Source organism: Oryza glaberrima, chromosome 1 (genome assembly GCF_000147395.1).
Source record: "Oryza glaberrima chromosome 1, OglaRS2, whole genome shotgun sequence".
In the NCBI taxonomy this organism is placed as follows: domain Eukaryota; kingdom Viridiplantae; phylum Streptophyta; class Magnoliopsida; order Poales; family Poaceae; genus Oryza; species Oryza glaberrima.
Window position 1 is genome coordinate 29,950,471 of NC_068326.1, and position 21,434 is coordinate 29,971,904.

Below are 21,434 nucleotides of genomic sequence, written 5' to 3' on the forward strand. Positions count from 1 at the left end.
GGAGGCAAGCTTGGGAGCAACGACGGCCAGACGCCTCGTCGTGTTCGCGCAGATCGCCCTGGAGAGCATGGTATGGCGCCGCGGCCGCCGCAGCTTCGAGGTCGAGGTCTTCCCCATGAGCCATGATTAGCATGCAATTAGCACGTTCAACAATACTACCAGGTTTACGTTCGACTGGAGATTTTATAGTAGAGTCCAAGAAAATTAGGGTCTATTTAGCCGGTTTTATATTCGATTCCGTGATTAGTTCCGAACTTCCGATCGATCGAACAACAATTTGATTCCATCCATGTATGGAAATCCTTCCCCTTGCGATATATGATTACCGCAACCATATACCTCAAGACGTGCTACAAGTTAACGTGTGTACCAATCAGAGTCGGGACCAACTTACCAAGGCGTCCAGAGTTTCTTGTGCCATGGCGTTTTACTAACCAAAGTCCTGAGTTCGGGGTGAAGCCGTGAAGGTACCCGACATCGAGGCCTCGAGGGGCTCGAGACGGACACACACGTTTCCATCGGCGCGGCCGCACCTCACAATTCACAAAGCAAAGGTATAAGAGCAGGTACAACAGTAAGCTTTAAGCCAGCTATAACCACATATCAAGAAAAAAGAGAAAAGAGAGAAGAAAGCGGGCTACAAATTTGTAGCCGGCTGTAACACGGACTCCAAGAGTGTATGAGAGGTGGGACCGAGTATTAATGGTATAGTATATTTTTATAGCTAACTATTGTATAAATGGGCTATTAGATTAGCTATAGATGATTTGGAGCCAACAGTTGGCTACACTATTAAACTTGCTCTTAGTGCGGATCGATGTGGTGGCTGGATTTAAAATAGAAATAGAAATTCCAGGGATTAATGTGAGGTAAATTTGTTTGGCTTGCTTTTGTTTTAAGGCTGTCCTCGGTAGGGAGAGTTGGGAACTCTCCCTCCAAACACGTAAAAGGAGGTGGTTCATTAGAGTAGGTACAATAGCAGCAGGCTACAGTTCGTAGCCAGCTGCAGTACGGACTCTAAGACGTAACGTGCGTATGATAGGTAGGACCATATATTAATAGTATAGTAAGCACCTATTGTATGAATTGACTATTACATTGGCTATAGATGATTTGGAGCTAGCAATGGGCTATTCTATTAAACTTGCTCTAAGAGCAGGTACAATAGCAGGCTATAAGCCAGCTACAGACATATTTTAAGGAGATAAATAAGAAGAGAAAAGAGCAGCGGGCTATAGATTTATAGCCAGCTGTAGCACGGACTCCAAGACACAGTGTGTGTATGATAGATGGGACCATGTATTAATACTGTAGTATGTAACTATTGTATAAATGAGCTATTAGATTGGCTATAGATGAGTTGGAGCTAGTAGTTGGCTATACTGTTAAACTTGTTCTAATAGGATTTGACACCGCATCACATACACTGACCACGTGAGTGATTTGAAAGGAGAGAAATGATAAAGATCGGTTTCAACAGCCGTACTCTCTCCGTCCAAAAAAAATAAATCTAGAATTAGAGATAATCATGTGATACATAATAGTACAACGAATCTGAACAACACTAGGTTAGTTTTTTATGAAACGTAGGGAGTAGGTCTGTGGTAGCAACCATTTGAAGCGATTGCGGAGGAAGCAACACAATGTCAATTACTAGAGTACTACTTCTATATAGCTGAGGCTGAAAACTCACGCTGTGGCACGGTGAGGTGTGTAGCGAGGTTCACCTCGAATTCGAGGTGTGATGAAATCACGTTTTTTTTTGGGACGAAGGGAGTAGTTTCAACTTTCACGTCATCAGCTAGTGAGAGTAGTAATCCGGCGGTGTCCTTCGGTCTCACTGTAACACTATTAGGGTCATGCACTCATGTGGGCTGGTGTCTAGTTTCATGTGACTGGTGTGGCGTGGCGTGCATGCCGAACACACGCAGTCACAAACATCTCACGCATCTTTTAGGGAATAAACGAAATGATATATTTGCAAAAAAAAAATAATTTATAAATATAACTTTGTATACATGTTTTTAACGATTTAAAAACAAATGCTGAAAAATAAATTTCGATGAAAAAATCCCCAAAATCAACTCCAAAATTAATGGTGAAAATTTCAATTTTGGCTGATGAGCCAGCATAAGAAAAAGGTGAGGCCCAACGGTCTGATGCTCGCTTTCTCCAAACTCATCAAACGTGTATAAATAAATCGAAATAATTTGGTGATTGTATGGTGCAAATTAGCAAGTATCTCGCAAAAAGAATAAAAACTCAACCGAGTATTCCAGTTGTACGAGGGAAAAAAAAAGATAGAAGCAATTCCGATACATCAACGCAATTTCGTGGAATTTTACCAACAACATATTTAAACTACGTAAAATAAGCATGAATGTATGACCGATATATATGGTAAGAGATACTCACATAGGTAAGGTGTGCGTCTGTACGGGTAAATGTACTTGCGTGCATTCATAGGATGAATATATCCACATTATGAACGTCTGCATTCATACTGTGTATTTTTAAAAATATGACCACTTGAGAATCCAAGTTCAAGTTTAAAATCTTTTTTAGATAATGGTAAAAATTCAGGTTTAAAATCTGACATGGGTTACTCATATTTATGGTTAAATTATCTTTTTAGTGATTAAAGACATACAGTACCTATCAAGAACCAGATGTATGTGGTGATTGAAGGTGTTCATAGTGGTAAATGTGCACACATATATAAGCGTCTGGCTTTGTAACTTTCTTTTATGGAAAAAAAACATATGCGGACTTTGTTAAAAAAAATAGTACAAATGCACAATCTACCAATCTTAATATATGGACTTTGTACACAAACAACAGTAGTACAAATATACAATCTACCAATATTAATTAATCAGTTTTCAGTGTGCCTACTAATTTCTATGCGAAAGCTAAAGTTATCGGCGAAAACCAAGGGCAAGACGGCGACTCCGACCCTCGCCCATCCGTCCTCACCTTACACAGCATCACCCTGTCAGGGATGTGGTAGGTAGCGTGCACCGGGTAGGTGTCCTCGTCGAAGATCTTCACGTCGACGTCGAGCTCCAGCGCGCCCGACGAGCGCCGCCATTCCGACGCCATGCGCGCGCGGAGGCGATCCGACAGCCCCACTCCCTGGCCCCGCACCACCACCTCCACGTCCCTCTCCAAGCGCCCCGCCGCGCAGTCGCGCGGCTCCGCGCGCGCCCAACCCAGCGCCACGCCCGAGTACACGGTCACGCCCGCGCGGTCCACGCACGCGCCGTTCGCCGTCCCGAGCGACCCTGAACTCCGGCGACACCGTGGCGGCCGGCCTGCCCAGGTCGATGCCCTCGTAGCCGGCGAGGCGCACGGAGAAGGCGTCGAGGTCGTGGTCGCGGAACATGCTGTTCCACTGCCCGTACGCCATGAGCGATAATAAGAGAGTGGCGAGGAAGGTCGCGAGTAGAAAGTACCGTAGACATGGGCGCCTGTCCAGGCAATCGCCGTGGCCGTCGTCATCTAACGCTATGCCGGCGCCCATGATCTAGCCGCTAAGACGTACTAGGATGCAGCGAGAAAAAAGTCAGGACCTGTCCTGGATTTGGTACGTTACTTATAAGACTCTGTGGGACATGGTGATCACGTTCGGTAGTGTTGCCGTTTTGTGATTGGATTCAACGACCCTATTATATTTGATCCATTGGAGATCTTGTCGAACGTAACTAGCTAGTATTAAAGCATGCATGCATGGCAGCTCATGGGCTCATGGCGATCAAGACCAGTCGAAGCAGCGGCGGCAGCGACGTACCATGCTGTCGAGGGCGCCGATCCGCGCGAACACGAAGCGCCTGTGGTAGTCGTCGCTCCTCGCGAGCTTGCCTCCTGTGGACACTGGGTTTGCTGGGGCCAACTGTGCTGCCCTGCTGCTATCCACGAGGCCGGCCACGACGACGCTGCGCGGGAGTACGGCTACCGGAGGCCCGAAGTCTGGGTACGACCAGTCTTACCTTTTCCGTTACGAGTTACGACCAGTCTTTTATAAGTAACGTACAGGTGTACGTGCCTATCCAGGTCCGGTCCTGATACTGTTAATTTGTTGCCGCATCGTTTTAGCGGTTAGAGTCATGGGCGCCGACATGGCGGAAGATGACGACGACCACGGCAATTGCCTGGACAGGCGCCCATGTCTACGATACTTTCTACTAGCGACCTTCATCGCGACTCTCTTATCGCTCATAGCGTACGGGCAGTGAAACAGCATGTACGGCTACCGGAAGCCCGACTTCTGGGTGAAGGTGCCCGGCATCGAGGGGCTCGAGAGGGCCGGCGCGGCGGCAGCGGCGCCCGTCTTCAACGTCACCCTCCGCGTCGACAACGAGGCCACGCGCCGCGCGTTCTGCGCCGGCCGGGCCAGCGCGGCGGCGTCGTACGCCGGCGTGCAGCTCGCGCACGCCGACCTCCCGGGCGGGTTCTGCGTGCCGGGGCAGGCGGTCGGCTCCGTGCCGATCGTGGCGACCAGCGACGGGGTGGGGATACCCGGCGAGCTGTACGAGCGCATGGAGAGCCAGCGGCGGCGGCGCGAGCGCGTGTCGCTGGAGGTGGAGGTGAGGATGGAGGATTGCTGCGGCCGGCTGCCTGTGACGTTGTGGTGCACGGCCGTGCTGCATGGCCAGCCAGAGGGGCCCTTCCTTTGCCCCTTCGCCTATATGGCCAAGGGTGGTGAGCCTAGGCCATGTCTTAGTTGTGGTTGTTAACTTATTATTAGGGTGTTTAAGGGCATTTGCAATGTGAATATCATAATGCAACAAACTATTCTAGTTCCTCCGTTTCACAATGTAAGTCATTCTAGTATTCATTTTCTGTATTCATGTTGATGTTAATGAATCTATATATATATATATATATTCATTAATAACAATATAAATGTGGGAAATGCTAGAATGACTTACATTAGGAAACGGAGGGAGTATGATTCAAACCCATCAATTTCTTACCCACATTTTAATATTCCTTTACTTTCTGTGGAGTGTCACACGGTACTGAGAGTAAAGAAGTGCTGTAGGCCCATCAGTATTTGCAGAGCATAATTCATCTACTTTGTCCTCCCTAGATAAAAATGCTCTATTATAACCACACATAATTTGGTAAAACCGTGAAAGAACAAATCTGCTTATCACCCACTGACCCACCTAGCTTTAGGGATAAATGCATCTTTGCAACCAAAAAATCTCCATAGAGCTAGTACATACAACGTATAACGATGGAGGCATGGAGCACTTGATGTGGAACCATACTACGACTAGGAAAGGGCAACTCGAGTTAAAATATACCTATGCCCGAAGCATGCATCAGTATTACTGACAGTACCAAACTCAACACAACGTATACCATCCCCCCATTCCTATCTCTCAGTCTGTCAGCACCAGAGAACCTGAAAACATGAAACAATATGAAGGTCAAACCACAAAGCATTGATTCGAACTAGTGTGCCTTTCAGATTTTTAGGATTAGATTTTGAGCTGCATTAGTGTGGATGATTGATGAAATTACTTACCCTGGCTGCGATGAATTTATCGTCAAACCAAAACCAAAAGGGAAGAGTGGATCATAGTGTAGGTCACCAACATTCATGGGCAGCTGGTCAACAGACTTGAACCAAGTGCGTGGGAGCTTCCCGGTGAAGCCATAGTCCCCAAACAGTACATCCGCAACACCCTGACCTTCTGTTCCAGGAAGCCAAGCTGCGACGAGCGCTTCCATCATTGGAAGATATGGTTCAATGACAACAGGCCGACCAGAGATGATAACCACTGCACACTTAGCTGTGGAACACACTGTTCGGATTGTGTCTGTACCAGGGTCTAGGATGGTGAGTTCTGGGTCATCACCTGTTGTTTCAGCATATGTTCGCTCACCAACAACAACAATAGCGAATGAGAAGTCATTGTTTTTCATGAAGCTTTCATCAGGGTTCTCAGAGTAGACAACATGTGTTGAATCAGCGACAGTGGACTTTATGGCCTCAAGAATTGTTGTACCTGAACAGAATAAATGCATTTAATTATTACAGTAAGGAAAAAAAAATCAAAATAGCTTTTCTTAAGTATAGTTGAATTTAGCAAATAAGAACCTGAAATAGTGGATTTATTCGTTTTAAAAGAAAAGAATATATGATATATAGAAAAAACACATACCTACAGTAATATCTCCACTACCTCCGATCCATTCAATTGACCACCCGCCACATTGGTAGCCCAAATTGCTAGCATGGCTTCCAGCTACAAGGATACTTCTAGCTTTCTTTGGTAGAGGCAGGAATTGTTGATTGGGAGAGTTGCCGTTTTTTAATAGAACAAGTGATTTCCTGACGGCTTCTCTAGCCAAATCTCTGTGCTCCTGTTAAATTAGTTACTCATTTACTTGGATGATTTCCAAACTTGTCAATTGCGTAGAGTAATTTTCACGAAACTACAGATACTTTGATCAAATTATCAGAAAACTACAGATTTAACTTGATGCATCACAAAACTACAGATTTAACACTAAATTTATCACAAAACTACAAATTTAAGGTAGAATATCACAAAACTACAGATTTAGTAACAAAGTTATCACAAAACTACAAGTTTAATGATAATTTAATCACAAAATTTAAAACAATTATAAGTCCAACATAACATTAGTGCTAAGGATTTAAACCCCAAAATTTGTAGTTTTGTGATAATAATTTTATTATTAAATCTGTAGTTTTGCGATACTTAGCCTTAAACTTATAGTGTGTGATAAATTTATTGTTAAATATGTAGTTCTGTGATACATCACTTTAAATCTATGGTTTTGTGATAATTTGACCAAAGTATTTGTAGTTTTGTGAAATTTACTCTGTGGAGTATACAACATGTTGTAGTTATCAACCTTCTTTCCAAGCTGATCTGCGAAGCTAAGATCAGCTAAAGGGTTCTCGAATAGGCCCATTATAAATTTGACTCGAAGGATACGCCTGACAGCATCATCAATTCTGCTCATATTGATAATACCCTTCTTAACAAGAGATGTCACATCATCAATGTATTGGGTGTAATTGAATGGCACCATGACCTGTTATGGAGATGAAATGATGTATTCTTTTTTTCTGAATAAAAAGAACGAAATAAACTTCCAGCTTAATATTGGTATAATAAGTATTAAGACTTCCCCCCACAAAAAAAAAGTAGTAAGACCAGTTCCACTTCCAGTATCATGATATGAATGTTGACTAAAATTAAACTAAACCATGCTTATTGTAGCTAGTATGAAAATATGAACTAATCTTCTTGAAACAAATTCACATACCATATCAATACCAGCATTTATTCCAGCTTGCACAGAGTAAGTATAATTTGCATCAGGTGGTGACGTTATCCTGTCTATTCCTAGCCAATCTGATATCACAAATCCCTGCGATCAGAGAGCATGAAGAGTCAGTTTTTTATCACATAAGAGGAATTTTAAATAAGTTGCTTATTATTAATACTAACTCTAAAATGCAATTTGGATTTCAGGTAGCCAGTAACCAGATCATGATTGGCATGCATTTTGACACCATTCAAGCTTGAATAGGAAACCATAACAGTAGCAACACCCTTTATAATAGAGTCATAATATGGGGGCATGTGAATGCCTAGAAGCCCATGTTCATCAGTGATCGTGTTGTTCTCATTGATTCCATTATGAGTTCCACCATCACCAACAAAGTGCTTAGCACAAGCAGCAACTTTATCCCTGTTAAAAGCCATAAGCTGAGACATAAGACAGAAAACCTTCACATTGCAACTTGACATTGACATCGATTATTTTCCTATAGCTTTTGCAATGTAGATGTGCCACTAACTATTACATACGTATGTATGTAAAAAGTATATTGTTAATAAAAGGTGCTCATTTAGGCCGATAAGCTTTACTTATTTAGGTCAACATGCACATGCTCCATACAATGGCCTACATCTACAATATCATTTATAGCACCAATGAGAAAAAATATCTTACTTCCCAGCAATATAAGGAACTCCCTTGGTATGATTTATTGGGATATCTCCTTGTAGACCAAGTATAATGTCTGTCATCTGCTGGACTACCCTGTGGTCTTCACTGTAGCTCTCATAACATCGGCCCCATCGTGGATCTCGACAAACCTGAACCAAATTGTATGAAGCATTTTTGGTCAACAAAGCTCTTAATGAATCAAGAATGGTACATATAGCCATATACTCATGCAATTGCAACATGCTCCACTGAAGATCCAATGCATAACAGCAACAATACTACAGCGCGCGTGTGCTTACTGCAATACATGGAGCAAAGGTGTACGGAATGCCTGTTGCCCGTACTTCAAGAGCAGTTGCTTCGCCGATCCTCCTTACGAGGTCAGGATCCCTAATACAAAGAAAGATAATGTTTGACACGCACTCACACAACAAAATGAATACACAAAAGTATAGATTATTAGAACACATGCCTTGTAGCTCCAAGCCCAATGTTGTGAGGAAATAGGGTGGCATTGTAGACATTGTTATTACCATGAACTGCATCAATGCCGTAGATCATAGGTATTCCTAGACGTGTTGACAAGGCGCCTTTCTGGAATTCATTTACCATGTTCACCCAAACTGCAGGAGTAGCCTGGGGAGCAGGGACACTTCCACCACCACTCAATACACTACCTAGAAAACAACACAAAAAATTATAATTGAGGTGCGCATAGCCACAACTTTGCAGATGACAATGCCATAATGGTAGCTTTAGCTCAATAGTGTCAGAAGAAGGCTTCACTAATCATTATTCTTCTATTTCAAACAACCTCATCAGAAGCAAGACAGCAAATATTCCACATGTCAGTCAAATAAAGTTCACTTACGTACAGATCTACTTAGTAAGAGTTGATAAAGGACTTACCTATGAAGTAGTTTTTCATGACATCTGCAGATGCAACCCCACGTTCAATCTGTGTCATTTGGCCAATTTTTTCTGCAAGAGTCATCCTACTGATAAGGTCCTTGATTCTAGTGTTGGTAGGTTGCTTTGGATCCAGGTACTTCATGTATGCTGCATCTCCCGTTGAGGTAAACCATAGGAGCAGAAGAACGCATGCCAAAGAAATTTTGGGACATATCATGCCTGAGAATTTCCAAATATTTCTCCCGAATTCTTAACCTGATAGGTCCTGGTGAAAATCAACAAAAGTAGCATGGCAGAAAGCTAAAATCAAGAAAGAAGATCGGGAAATGAAGTGCCTCAATGTGAATTTGCAAAACTAGGACCAAGCCCTGACTAACTTCCTAGAAACAAGGCGCATTATGCGTTTTCTCTGTGGAAATAATCAAGGACTGAGGCTGACACAACACCAATCATGCATTGCCGTTTCACCTTGAATTCAGAAAAAATACGGTTAGTTCTTCCAGCTTATATTAGTCACATATCATGCATTCTGTTTGCATGCTTGGTCTTCCATAGAGGGGAAATAAAACATGGAGCGATCGCATTCATTTTAGCCTCTCTATTACTGTCCATACATGTGCAATTCCAGGTCTATGTGCCATAATGCACTTAAAAACAGATGTAAGTACATTGAGAATTTGCATTCACTTTAGCCTCCCCACCCCCAAATCAGTACTACTATCCATACAAGTGCATTTTACATGTCCAAACATCAATAAACAGGCTAACAGAGGTACCTCAGGTACTACACTGGGCACAAAAGGCGTTTTCGGCAGGTCAATGATCGTGACCTTCAGACCATGCATGTGAAGAACTGTATCACTAATTCCCACTTCCCAGCAAAATATATTAAAAAAGCTAAATTGATACTCCTAGCATCATCACCCGTCGCTGTGCTCAAATAAACCCCAAATAAACTAACTCAACAGATCAATGGACATGACCCAGCGACCAAAAAACCATCAATGTCAAAAACATTCCCTTGGTCTTTAAAGACAGAATTCCCCCATAGCCAACCGGAGTATCTTCTACAGACTGTCACGGCCACTGCCAAATCCATAGTAGAAAAAAAAAAGGGCGAGAAGTGACACCGCCCAAATCTCACTCCTAGTACAATATTAACCGATCTAGGAAGGCGAGCGACATGCAGCAGCTGTGGCCGGCGGCCGTGGTGATTGCTTGGAACTTGGAAGCGAGGTTAGAAGAGTAAAGTTGGGTGTTTTTTTTGCTCCCCTTACCTCGGAGCAGCGAAACGCGAAGGGGGGCGATGCGGCCGGCGTCTGCTCCCTACTGCGAGCTGAGCCTGAGCTGCTGAGCTCACCACCTTCCTCTCATACACGACGTCAGTGACACGAGGCCGAGCTCAGGGAGAGAAGCGGAAGAGAACAGCGGCGCTCTGCTCGCTGTGGTGTCCGGTGGTTAAAGCGCACCGTTGGACTGGGTAGACCGGCGTCATTAATGCTGCTGTGTTGTGTTGTGTTGGGAGCTGGAAGGCGGGATATATGGAGGCGTATCCACGTTCGTATTACGTATACGACCAAAGTCATATATAACCACATTTTTTTAGAGAAAGATATTTTTTATCCGTCCTCTATATCCAACCGGATATATGCAATATAGCCCCGTTCGCATGCTCGCCAGTCGGCACGGTGTTTTGGGGAAAGTAGAAGAAACATGGCAAAGCAATAACGGGGACTCCTTCCAGGCACGTTTAGAACATTATCTTGCATAGGAAATTCATGCAAACGTCCCTTAAAACAGGGATCGATTTCTAAACTGGAGCCCTTTTTCCTCTTGGAAATTGTCTCTCAACTGGAGGCTAGAGAAAATATGAAGGAAAAAAAAAGCCCTTTGACATGCCTGCATGGAAGTTTCATAGGCATATCAGCAACTCAGCGTCTCAACAAAATGAAAAAAATGATGTATTCAGCAAGGAAGCGCGAAAACCTCAAACAACCGATAGTCCAACAAAGTTAAGTTGTTTTTTTATATAAAAAAAAACATATAACACGGTTAATTAAGGTTGGGAACTATAATAGAAGTTCAATTCACGTTGCTGCTAAGATAGTTGGGCAACTAATTAGGTAGATACGATACAAGAGTTCATCCGTCTAAACATCGAAGCTAATAACCATGGTTCCTGCAGCATGGACATGTTCCGTTTGCCAGCTAGCACTACGCCTGAGGTAAATTAAACTTGGCAGAAGCTACAACTTCACAAAAGCACCGGCTCCAGTTCTTGTCTACCGCAACGTTCCTAAGGCGTAGTTTTCTTCTGCCTGCATTTGGAGAGGGAACAACTTCATTAGCGAGCAGACAACGGACAGGAACAAGTTAAAATTTGAGGCAAAATTGCGAAGTTCAGAATACCTTAATGGTTGAGAGTAGGTAGGCTGACTGCCACCCAAACATCGTCACTGAAAGGAAGAACGGTCGCGCCCTCCGGCAATACCAGGTCAGGACGGCGTGGATAGACCTGGACTCGGTTAGTTAACAAGGAGCAGCCGCATCCAGTAGAACTGACAGTACTGGCTGAGGCTAAGGGGACAGAGCCGCATCCAGTAGAATTGACAGTACTGGCTGAGGCTAAGGGGTCAGAGCCGCATCCACTAGAACTGACAGTACTGGTTGAGGCTACAGGGGCTGAGTAGGCATCTTCCAACGGTGTGAGCTCCGGAGACGAGTCCATTACTTCAAGCTCGGTCTTTGGCTCTGGAAAGGCCGGTTTCTCATCTTTGAACTCACAAGGTTGGATATGTACATCAGCGCAGTTTGTAGACTTAGCAATTGGAAGGGGATTAGTGGAGCCAAGGGAGTGATAATCACGATCTGCTGCAAATTAACCATACAGAAAAAGCACATAACCACAATAGTCCAAGAGTTTCATATACGCAAAATGAAGCATACAAGATCACTGATTCACAGGCTCACAGCATGCCAAATGCACATAAGAGAACTAACAACCATACAAAAGTAGAACAAAAGCAAAGGTAAATGATTTATATGTGTTTCGTGGCATGCAGAACTTGTTAACTAATACCATGACCAATTGCAGCAGGAATGCATGATCACTGAAGAAAAGCCACAGCAAAGCAGAAGAAATTAAGCTCATGCCAATGGCACAATAAAGAATATGGGATGCATTCATGCATATACAACAATTCTAAAACCAGACGCAGTACATTAGTACCTCCTAAATGAATAAGATTCACAATTAACTAAGTATGTAACTAGATGTTGAATACTTGTATTGAAATATAACATTCTTAAACAGTACATCGAACCAGAAAATGGATTCAAAAGAAGACCCACACTAAGCTAAGTTTCTGCATGCCAATTATTTTAAGTGCAAATATAACATGAACAGAAGGGGAAAAGGAAGGTAGCAAGAAAGCTCACTAGCACCAGTTGCACTGTGGCTTGTAGCTGTTGATGCTTGGGGAACTGAAAAAACAGGTTCTGCGATCTTGACTTGTCCAGCAGATATGTGCACTGTTCCTTGTCCCAAATGTGGTCCTCTTAGAACAGTGGAAGAAAGAGCATTTTTTCTTCCTAAAAGACACAAAAATAATAATAATTATAGATGATCTTGAAGGTAAGGTCTGGTATGACAGCTGATGTATTGGAGCTGCCAAGTACCCAACACATACTAGGATACTGGCTAGTACCGCAGTCAATGTTTCAAAATATTGAGATAATAATTGGCAGAGTCGAATTTAACTAAAACAAAATTTCTAAATTGAAATACCAGTTTTGTAACAAACTAGTCAAGAGAACTACAACCCTAAAGGTACTTGGCAGGTTTGCTCCTAATCCGAGTCTCATTATTTCAGTAGCTTAAATGACTTACTGTCTTCGAAATGTTGAAAAGCAACCCTAGCAGCATTCATCTCTGCTTGCTTCTTAGTATTTGCTGGTTCTCCCTGAAAACTTCCATCCTGAAATACCACAGTTGATTTGAACATAGGTACCTGCACTGATCCATCTGAAGTTGTGCTGTAGACAGGCAAGGAAAAGCCATGTTTCTGAGCTAATTCTTGTAGAAGATTCTTGTATGACAATGGCTGGACCTATAAGGTAGAAAAAGGCATCAAATTAGTACGGAAATTGAGCAAGCACTGTTTTACTGCATACTAGATAACTAGAACGTACACTTTGGTAATTATTTTATTTATAAGCACTCAAGGAGTCAAGGATTCCCTTTAAAAAAGTATTTCCCCCTATATTTACATTGTACAATTAAGGTAGACCAAAACTCACTGTTTCAGTATGTACCAGTGGAACAAGTTAATGGTTTTGGTTTACTTATTGCATTGCTCCTGGGTATTCTCTAACTACCCCCTTAAAATAGGTAAAACATAAGCCCAAAGTCTACTGATAATACAAAGAGACATTGATGGTTCGTTAGTAAATAATGAATTGTAATAAGCTTGACTAACCGGCACTTGCTCCGATGAGCTTGCTTCTTGAGGTAAGGACATAAGAGCAAGTTTTGCTGCAGCGGATTCAGCCTCCTTAACTGTGTGAAAGTATTCCGGACTTTCAAATGCTTTGCCATCTACAGTCACTACTGACTTGAACCGAGATGCATGACCTGGACCTTCCCGAATTGTTTGGTACGAAGGCAACAGTTTGCCCTTCTTCTGAGCATAAATTTGCAACTGACTTTTGTAAGAAGATTGGTTTTCTGCAATAGGAAAAATCATTCAATATGAGAAATATAGAGAATATAAAAGTGAAAAACAACAATTTTCTTACACCATGCCAGTACACGGTGCTCTTAGACCCCGCAACTACAAATGTTACCTATTATATACTAAAAGTCCATCAAACATCGATTGGAATCCCTAAGAAAAAAATAGATAAGTACGATAGAAAATCCCAGAGAAAGAACAACATCCAACCGTTGATTTTGTGGACCATAGTTCAGATTATAACAGGTATTGGATACTAATTCAAGCCACATGGACCATAGTGCATGGAAAATGGTTTCACCAGAAGACAACAAACTAAAGATTACTGCATGGACATCTCAGCATGGAATGCTACTATAATAGTTTAGACTTTGAGTTACAGGCACACATCCATGTCTTTTAGAAATGATGATTCATACTGCAATATATTGATGTGCATGCCTGTGCGACATTCGCTGCAATACATTTGCAATACTGTAAACATTCAGTAGCATGTGACAAGACACAAGAAAGAACTTAGCGTAATGTACTAGTATTGATCAAAATATTGCAATGTATAGATCGTTTTTACTGAACATAAAATTGTGTTCTTTGTATTTCATTGCAATCTAACATGGATGCACAAGAAGGATGAGAAATATGAGCTAATTAATTTCGACAGTCCTCACGGGCACATTACAGTAGCAACATTGAAGTGTTATTTAATAATGGATCTATTTAATCTCTATAGTTTTATCATTTTCCCATCTGATCTAAGTATTTTCTAACATTATGTTATAAGGATCAGGACAATTAGGACAAAGTAAGCCGAGATCTCCATTTCCAACATTCACGAACTCAATTAAATCTAACCTTTCCATGTCAGTGCTTGTACACCAGTTAGAAAAAAAAAGATAATGTACATATCCCCAACATCTAAATTGTTCCACAAACAAACACATGTGATCCTTTTCGCAGATCACAGGCGCTGAACAAATAAGCTAGACAATGCAGCTAATTACGCAAGCCAAAATAAGTTGTTTCAAATATATATTTGTTCGAAGGCATCTTTTAGAAGTTCCAATGATAAGTATTCAAATATACAATGACTAGTCGGAAAAAAAATCTATGTACAAGTTCAAAACAAGAGTAACAGACACAAAAAGAAGCTCACACATATTATGCATATATAAGCATTAGCGGGGTTTTTTTACTTCTTTAAAATAAAGGAGTTTCATGAAACATTAAATAAGGTTCCCATGCATGTGCTCGACCTTCCTTCCTATAGTTTAGTAATAATAATCAACAAAGATGCACATGAACTTATGAAAAAAACTGATCCACAAAGAAAAGACAATCCGTTCTTTATGCTCTCACCAAACTTTTGCTACCTTCAGGAATCGACTAGCTATTATGGTGCAAGATTTCATTGGGGCATTGAGTGGAGTGCAGTAACTCTTCTTCAATGCCAAATCAAAGACTGATGTGTGCCGGTGAGTACATCTACCTACATGAACGCTTTGTACTACTCCTACTTTTTCAAGTGGGAAGTTGATGAGCAATTGAGCATTTCCCTTCGCTGCAATTTACCATTAATCTGTAATCAGTTCACTGTTCACCTGTAAAACTTTGCAGTCGCCAAGAAACTAACTCTCGGTTTGCCATTTCACACAAAAAAAATCCCAGTAAATAACCAAATGGTTCGTGCCTCTTTCTTCAGGCCTCCCATCAAAGGTAAAGAATTCGCAGTTAACTCAAACTACAAGCAACCAAATTACCCAAATCTAGTCCTCCTACCGCTCCCCGGGGTTCGATTCCTATATGAAGGAAGGTTCCACCGAAAAATCCAAGGAACAAAGAAATGCGGGGGATTTTTTATTTTTATTTTATTTTTTTCCGCACGGAAGATGGCACTCACCGGAGGGAGGGGGAGGCGGCGGCAGCGGGAGGGAGGAGAGGTGGTCGAAGGCGGCCTTGGCGGCGATGTTGTGCGCCTCCTTGGCCGACCGCGCGGCATCTTCCGGCGTGCGGAACTCCACGCCGTTGACGGAGACGGTGGCGCCGAAGAGCGGGGCGTGGGCGAGGCCCGCGCACCGGTGGGTGTACTCCGGCGGCGCCCACCGCCGCTGCTGGCACAGCTCCTGCAGCCGCGACTTGTACATCCTCGCGGTCGCGGCGATCAAATCGAGAGCTCTCCCGTACGAATTTTTGATTGGATGGGGTTTGGGTTCGGTGGCGTTCCTCTCGCCTCGCTCCCCCTCCCTTTTTAGCCTTCACGCCGGAGTAGTGCCTTTCTTTGGTCCCCTGCACTGGACTTGGACTGAGCCCACGAGATCTCATCTATTAAAACTTCCAGTACTTTGATAGTGTGGGAGCCGAATCCTCTGCATTTAGTTGTAGCTTCTGCAGAAACGTATATTACGCACATAAGTTTTCTCGTATACATAGGAGGTGTTCTCTCAAAAATATAAAAATATAAGTCCCTTAGTTTTGTGTGTCTCTCCCAAACACCCCCATATTATGCACATCAACTACTAAATTTCACTAGAAAATCCAGAAAAAAAATTATATATATACTTTTAGTAGTATTGTATTTATGTGTGAAGTCTCGTCTTGAAATCCATTATATACAGGGAGCAACAAAAAAGACAGAATTCTCACATATTTATACTCTCAAAACTGTTATAAATTTTTTATCTTTTTATGGCTAAAATATAATAAATTTGAGATTATGACTTTACACATAAGTATAATACTATTAGAAGTGTTTGTACAATTTTTTTTCTATATTTTTTTAATAAAATTTGTTAATTGGTGTGTAAATGAGAAGATTTGTGTAGATAGGATAGGATAGGATCATAGGATAGACATTTGATGCTTCTCTCCATGAAAGTCATCCTCTCTATCTTCATCTTCTGATATTTCCCACGAGTTTATCCTAAACATACCGAAAATCAGTTAAAAGGACTGACTTTAAGTCAACATCGCGCGAAAACCAGCAAAAATTGATTGGTTTTTAGAAATCAACAACCAATAGTTTCACTTTCACAAAACACAGTGCGGTTTTGATGAGAACGGATCGGTTTTTGTGAACACTGGATTATTTCATTTTTGGCTCCTAGTTTGGATCGCTACCATTCATAGTTTTTTCATAATTCACAGGGTAAAAAGGCGCATATAAAATGTATAATTTTCACGAACATGAAATTCGCGTGAAGGAATTGATCAAATTAGAATACGGATATTCATGATTGATGATCCCACGCAATTCTCAAATCACACAATGTGGTCCAACTCAAGAGTGAATGTACTAGCCACAGAGACACCTAATCATGCAATTGCACAGGTAATTTTACAGCTGCCGTTGTCCTACACTGTCCGAGAAGAGGTTCATGTCTCGGTGGCCCTCGTCTTCCTCCCGCTGCAATGGCTGCGAGAGCTGGAGAGACTCTAGTCCCCTCAGCGCGGCGGGCTCCGCGTCCATGAAATCGACGGCGTGCGGGAGGTCGTCGTAGTTCACCACCACCTGGTTCGGCGTGGACGCCGCGGAGTGCGCCGGCTGCAGCACGACGAAGTGCTGCGGCGGCGTGTCGGGGTGCGCGCTCGCCAAGGCCACCCGCAGGTTGAAGAGCTGAGACTCCAGGACGGAGAGCTGCCCTTGCAGGAGAGATACCTGTCGTCTCGCGTAATGGAGTTTCGAATCAGAAGAACGGAATTTTTCATAGGGGTCAATATTATTTGTGTCAGTTTGTGTTTGTGACATGAATTTGTTCTTGATTTATGACTGGTAGAGGAGGCTGTGAATTGTGTGTGTTCGTTGCTGTTCCAGTTTTCAAACAGATCGTGTGCGCCACCTGGTGCTGGAGCGCGAGGATGGTGCCGACGCTGCCGTAGACGGGGTCGGCGATGCGGGCCTGGGCCTCGTAGCAGACCGTGCGCGCCGCGTCCCGGCGCAGCGCGGCGGGCACCCGGGACAGCAGCTTCGCCACGTTGCTGGCGCCGAACACCCTGTGCACGGCGGCGAACTCCGCCGCGCCGCGCTCCCTCCCTCTCCCTCCTACGCCCGCCCCCACCCCGCTGCCGCCGCATCCGCTGAAGTGCGGCGCGAACACGCACCCCGGGACGCACCGGCGCCGCAGGAACTTGCACGCCCCGCACGGCGCCCCGGGCCCCGCCAACGACGCCTCCTCCGCCTGCAGGCCCGCGCCGCTAGCTGGCCGCTCCACGGCGCCCCGGCGCTTGCTGCTGCCGGGTGGCTGCGCTGCATGCATGTGTGCGTGCGTGTGCGCCAGCGCCAGCGCCCGCGCGCGGGGGTACCAAGGCGGAAGTGAGGGGTTTTTAAAATGGGCGCGCGCGTGGCGCGCCACTGAGCCGTGGCGGCCCGGCGCGTGGGCGCGCGCGGCGCGGCGTGGCCAATCGTCTTGTTACCGAGGCACGCAAGATTTATGAGGGCCATGTCGCGCGGAGGCGCTCCTCATGCGGGTGCTGCGCGTGCGGATCTCACGGGGAGAGGGAAGAGGAGGGTGTTAGCTCGGGAGTCGTTTATGCCATATAGCCCAAGACCCCAAGTGATGCTGCCATGTACCGGGATGCTTCAAGCTCACAGGCACACAGGCACACAGCTCAGACAGCAAAATCCTAGGATTCTTCAGTAAAAGACTCAATTGACATATGGATCAGGAATACGGGATCATAGGACAGCACATATGCGAAGCCCGATCGTGTTACTCTGACAACACTTGCAAAGCTAGTGCAAATGGAACATGGGGCATGGGCAATGGTGGCATTGGCATAAGCTGCGGTTGCTGCACAGAGGAAACAAACGCTAGGGAAAGCGGAAACGGAAGTGTGCTTTGGATAAAGGATTGCAACGGCACAAGGTTGTTTTTCTGTTGAGTCCTCCACTCTCTCCAGGAGTCTTCTTTGTCAAAGGGTTCATCTTCATCACCTCCTGACTCCTGAAGCGGGAAATGCATGCCCAACTGCCAGCATGAATTGCATTTTACTAGTAGGATTTAAGAACATCCCTACCAAAAGACTCTCTACCCTCCGGTAACTTGCGGTACACTATGCTATGAGCAAAGAATGCATAGCTTGCAAGTCGTTTTCTCAGAGTGTCAGATAGAAGTTACAGAATGGGTCATGAAAACGGCCAAGGCAGCATGCATAGTGTACACTGAATTTGTGAAAGCACTAGTCATCACTCATCAGGTACTGAGGTACCGTCTACTCGTCCTGATGCCATGCCAATATTATTCTGGCAGCACCACATCAGGAAATTCTCAATTACAAATGATGGCATTATGTCTCTTCCGAAGGAAGTAGGCCGGAACAGCACAAGCTACCGCAAAAGCACGGCAAGCCATTCGGCCTAAGTCTAGCATCACCATAACTGAAGGTGAGCTCTTCTCCTTCGATGATATCTCTAGCAGCAAAAAAGCAGAGTCTTGGGAGCAATGAGCCTGAGCTCCTAACTAAGACAGGATGCAGGTTGCCTCCATCACACGAATGATTGATAAAACGAGCCACATTCCCCACTTTCGTTGCATCAATGTTAACTCTTAGGCATGCTTTTCCAGAAGGTAGATGCTCCCGTATGACAATGAGTGCAGGAGAGAGCTTACCGACAGAGGCAAGCTCATCATATAGCCCCTGCCGCCTCCTTGCTTCTTCAGTTGTCAAAAGCTCACCTATAATCAAAAATAGACATGATAGTCAAAGTAAGTTACAATAGCTTAGATATCAATTCCAATAGTCAAATACTCAAATTATAGAGCAGAGCAAAATGGAAATCACAAAAAAAAAATGAGTTTAAACGGAGATGGCATAAGGATAATGTCCAATCAGCCCCATCCAATTATTACAAATCATAAAATCATTGCATCATCTTTCCTGTTAATAACTATGAAATGATGGCCAGATATACTCAATCCTCCTGCTACAAGCCTACAACAACCAAACCTAAGAACAACTGAAACAGTGAAAACAATTTGCAGTGCAAATCTTCCCTACCCAGAAAAGAATTCAAATGCTAGTAAAGCACAAATAATGAGCATATTACAGTTTTAGTAAAAGAATGACACTTTAATCCTAATGAATACTGATGGAAAGCATGAGTAAGCCTATGGCAACCGCATAAGAATTTGGCAAGGTGATAAAGATGATGAGCAGTCACAACAATCTTCAATGACCCAGGGTGTTCATTTCCAAACTACAGTTTTCTTAACAACAAAGTACACAAATAATGACAAGGCAATTGTAAATCCCCATGTGACTTCTTGCAAAGCTGTATTGCCGGTGCATGTCTGAACTATTGTGTTCCGATAAGCCGGAAACTTGATATTTCTTAGTCTAAATCTATAACCTTAATTATGTATACTGATACCTATTTCCAACCACATTTACACCCAAAATGCATGATTCTTTAATCTCCTATGATGCCTGACTGCAAATGCTCTTGACATGAATTCCTGGGTACATTAGTAAGAGCTTGCCCTCTAAGAACTAGGATTATATGTATAAAAGGAATGTTAAAACCTATCTTTGTTGTAGAAAATAATGGAACATGGGCTATCCATATGAGAAGAAAAGAGCTGCACTCTGAGCAACTAATTATTGAGTCGTCTCATTTCCTTGATGCGTTGAAATGATCGAATAGCAACAACACAACAACACAACCACCTAAAATACAAGGAGAGAGATATATAGCACTACTATGCCATGTTGAGATGCAACCAGAGCCCAGCTGCATAGGAACGCAGAGGCATCTCCCAAACCATTCATTTTCTGTAATATCTTTCTACACCGCCATTTCTAATGGATATCGAAGGATGAAACGAAATCAACAACTTTCGGTAAAAGAATTAACATATGACATCGCTTTCCTCATTACGATTCACTGGTGCAATAACAAGGCAAATTTGGCATGGAGCATTTATGGTGTGATAAATTTTACAGATCATTTTATAATTTATACGGAATAGAGGGGAAAGAGTTGCATTACCAGCATACTCGCAAACGAACTGCCCGCGGCGAAGGACCTCGGCGGCGTGCAGCCCCCACCCTTTCTCCCGGTGGCGCACGACGCGCAGCCGCACCGTGACGCCGAGCTGGGTCCGCCGGTTCCCGCACGAGGGCCCGCACGCGCACCCGTCGCCGCACTCCCTGAGGCTCCCCATCCCCGCCTCCGACCCCAAGCCGACCGCCTCAGCCTCCGGGTCAGCGCACGGGCACCCCCGTGCGCCGCCGCACGCCCCCTGAGCGCACGCGCACCCGGACGAGGGGAACCCGCCTAGGTCGGAGCGAGGCCATGTGGGGCCTGGCGGTCGTGCCCACGTGCGCCCCCACGGCTGGGCGCGGCGGGGTGAGGCGGAGGCGGAGGACGGGGTGAGGGAGAAGGGGGTGTAGAGGAAGTAGGCGTAGGGCTTGCCGTCGACGAGGTTGTCGAAGGGGATGGGGTGAGGCTCCAGCCCGTGCGCCGCGTCGGCGGCGCGGCCGGCGCTGACGCTGGAAGCGGCCGCACGCAGGGCGCGGCTGGCGGAGGCCGCAGCGGCGAGGTCTTGCGGCGGCAGCCACGGCAAGACCAGCTCGGCCAACTCGCCGACGGCGCCGGGCGTTGCTGAGTTTCTCATTTGAGCATTTTGGAATGGAACAGACGGTATATCCAGTTATCTATAGTTTCATCTGCACTAGAATGAGCTCGACTCGTTGATTCGTTGCGAGTTCGATGTTCGGGAGGTACCAAATTTTGCGATCTCGACGAAATTTGAAAACAACAAATTGCACCTATCAAAATTTTGACAATGC

General features: G+C 44.3%; 4 protein-coding genes across 9 annotated transcripts; all 4 read right to left on the minus strand.

The window, feature by feature from the left end:
• Window positions 1-4,986: 4,986 nt before the first annotated feature.
• LOC127757750 (uncharacterized) lies at window positions 4,987-10,393 on the minus strand. Of its 4 annotated transcripts, none has more exons than XM_052283346.1 (11): window positions 10,194-10,393; window positions 8,914-9,171; window positions 8,477-8,681; window positions 8,304-8,394; window positions 8,008-8,153; window positions 7,500-7,743; window positions 7,315-7,419; window positions 6,898-7,080; window positions 6,177-6,378; window positions 5,537-6,020; window positions 4,987-5,413 (listed from the first exon to the last, which is right to left on the minus strand). In XM_052283346.1, exons 2-11 carry the CDS (start codon window positions 9,131-9,133, stop codon window positions 5,302-5,304), a joined length of 1,992 nt encoding a protein of 663 aa, XP_052139306.1. In that variant the 5' UTR covers window positions 9,134-9,171; window positions 10,194-10,393; the 3' UTR covers window positions 4,987-5,301. The 4 variants fall into 4 exon arrangements, with proteins under 4 accessions (XP_052139306.1, XP_052139286.1, XP_052139301.1 ...); XM_052283326.1 differs by having other exon boundaries at window positions 8,914-9,181; XM_052283341.1 differs by having other exon boundaries at window positions 8,914-9,384.
• A 522-nt stretch (window positions 10,394-10,915) lies between these two features.
• On the minus strand, window positions 10,916-16,047 carry LOC127760632 (double-stranded RNA-binding protein 1). 3 transcript variants are annotated; one of them, XM_052284922.1, is made up of 6 exons: window positions 15,547-16,047; window positions 13,395-13,642; window positions 12,806-13,025; window positions 12,361-12,507; window positions 11,326-11,784; window positions 10,916-11,234 (listed from the first exon to the last, which is right to left on the minus strand). In XM_052284922.1, exons 1-5 carry the CDS (start codon window positions 15,788-15,790, stop codon window positions 11,327-11,329), a joined length of 1,317 nt encoding a protein of 438 aa, XP_052140882.1. In that variant the 5' UTR covers window positions 15,791-16,047; the 3' UTR covers window positions 10,916-11,234; window position 11,326. The 3 variants fall into 3 exon arrangements, with proteins under 3 accessions (XP_052140882.1, XP_052140881.1, XP_052140880.1); XM_052284921.1 differs by having other exon boundaries at window positions 12,355-12,507; window positions 15,547-16,043; XM_052284920.1 differs by having other exon boundaries at window positions 11,326-11,787; window positions 12,355-12,507; window positions 15,547-16,040.
• Window positions 16,048-16,849: 802 nt separating this feature from the next.
• LOC127764424 (LOB domain-containing protein 19-like) lies at window positions 16,850-17,946 on the minus strand. The gene is made up of 2 exons (XM_052289309.1): window positions 17,483-17,946; window positions 16,850-17,301 (listed from the first exon to the last, which is right to left on the minus strand). Exons 1-2 carry the CDS (start codon window positions 17,897-17,899, stop codon window positions 16,981-16,983), a joined length of 738 nt encoding a protein of 245 aa, XP_052145269.1. The 5' UTR covers window positions 17,900-17,946; the 3' UTR covers window positions 16,850-16,980.
• A 757-nt stretch (window positions 17,947-18,703) lies between these two features.
• LOC127764414 (histone-lysine N-methyltransferase SUVR3) lies at window positions 18,704-21,259 on the minus strand. The gene is made up of 2 exons (XM_052289299.1): window positions 20,632-21,259; window positions 18,704-19,318 (listed from the first exon to the last, which is right to left on the minus strand). The coding sequence occupies exons 1-2, from the start codon at window positions 21,257-21,259 to the stop codon at window positions 18,930-18,932; spliced, it is 1,017 nt and encodes a 338-aa protein (XP_052145259.1). The 3' UTR covers window positions 18,704-18,929.
• Between the last annotated feature and the right edge of the window lie 175 nt (window positions 21,260-21,434).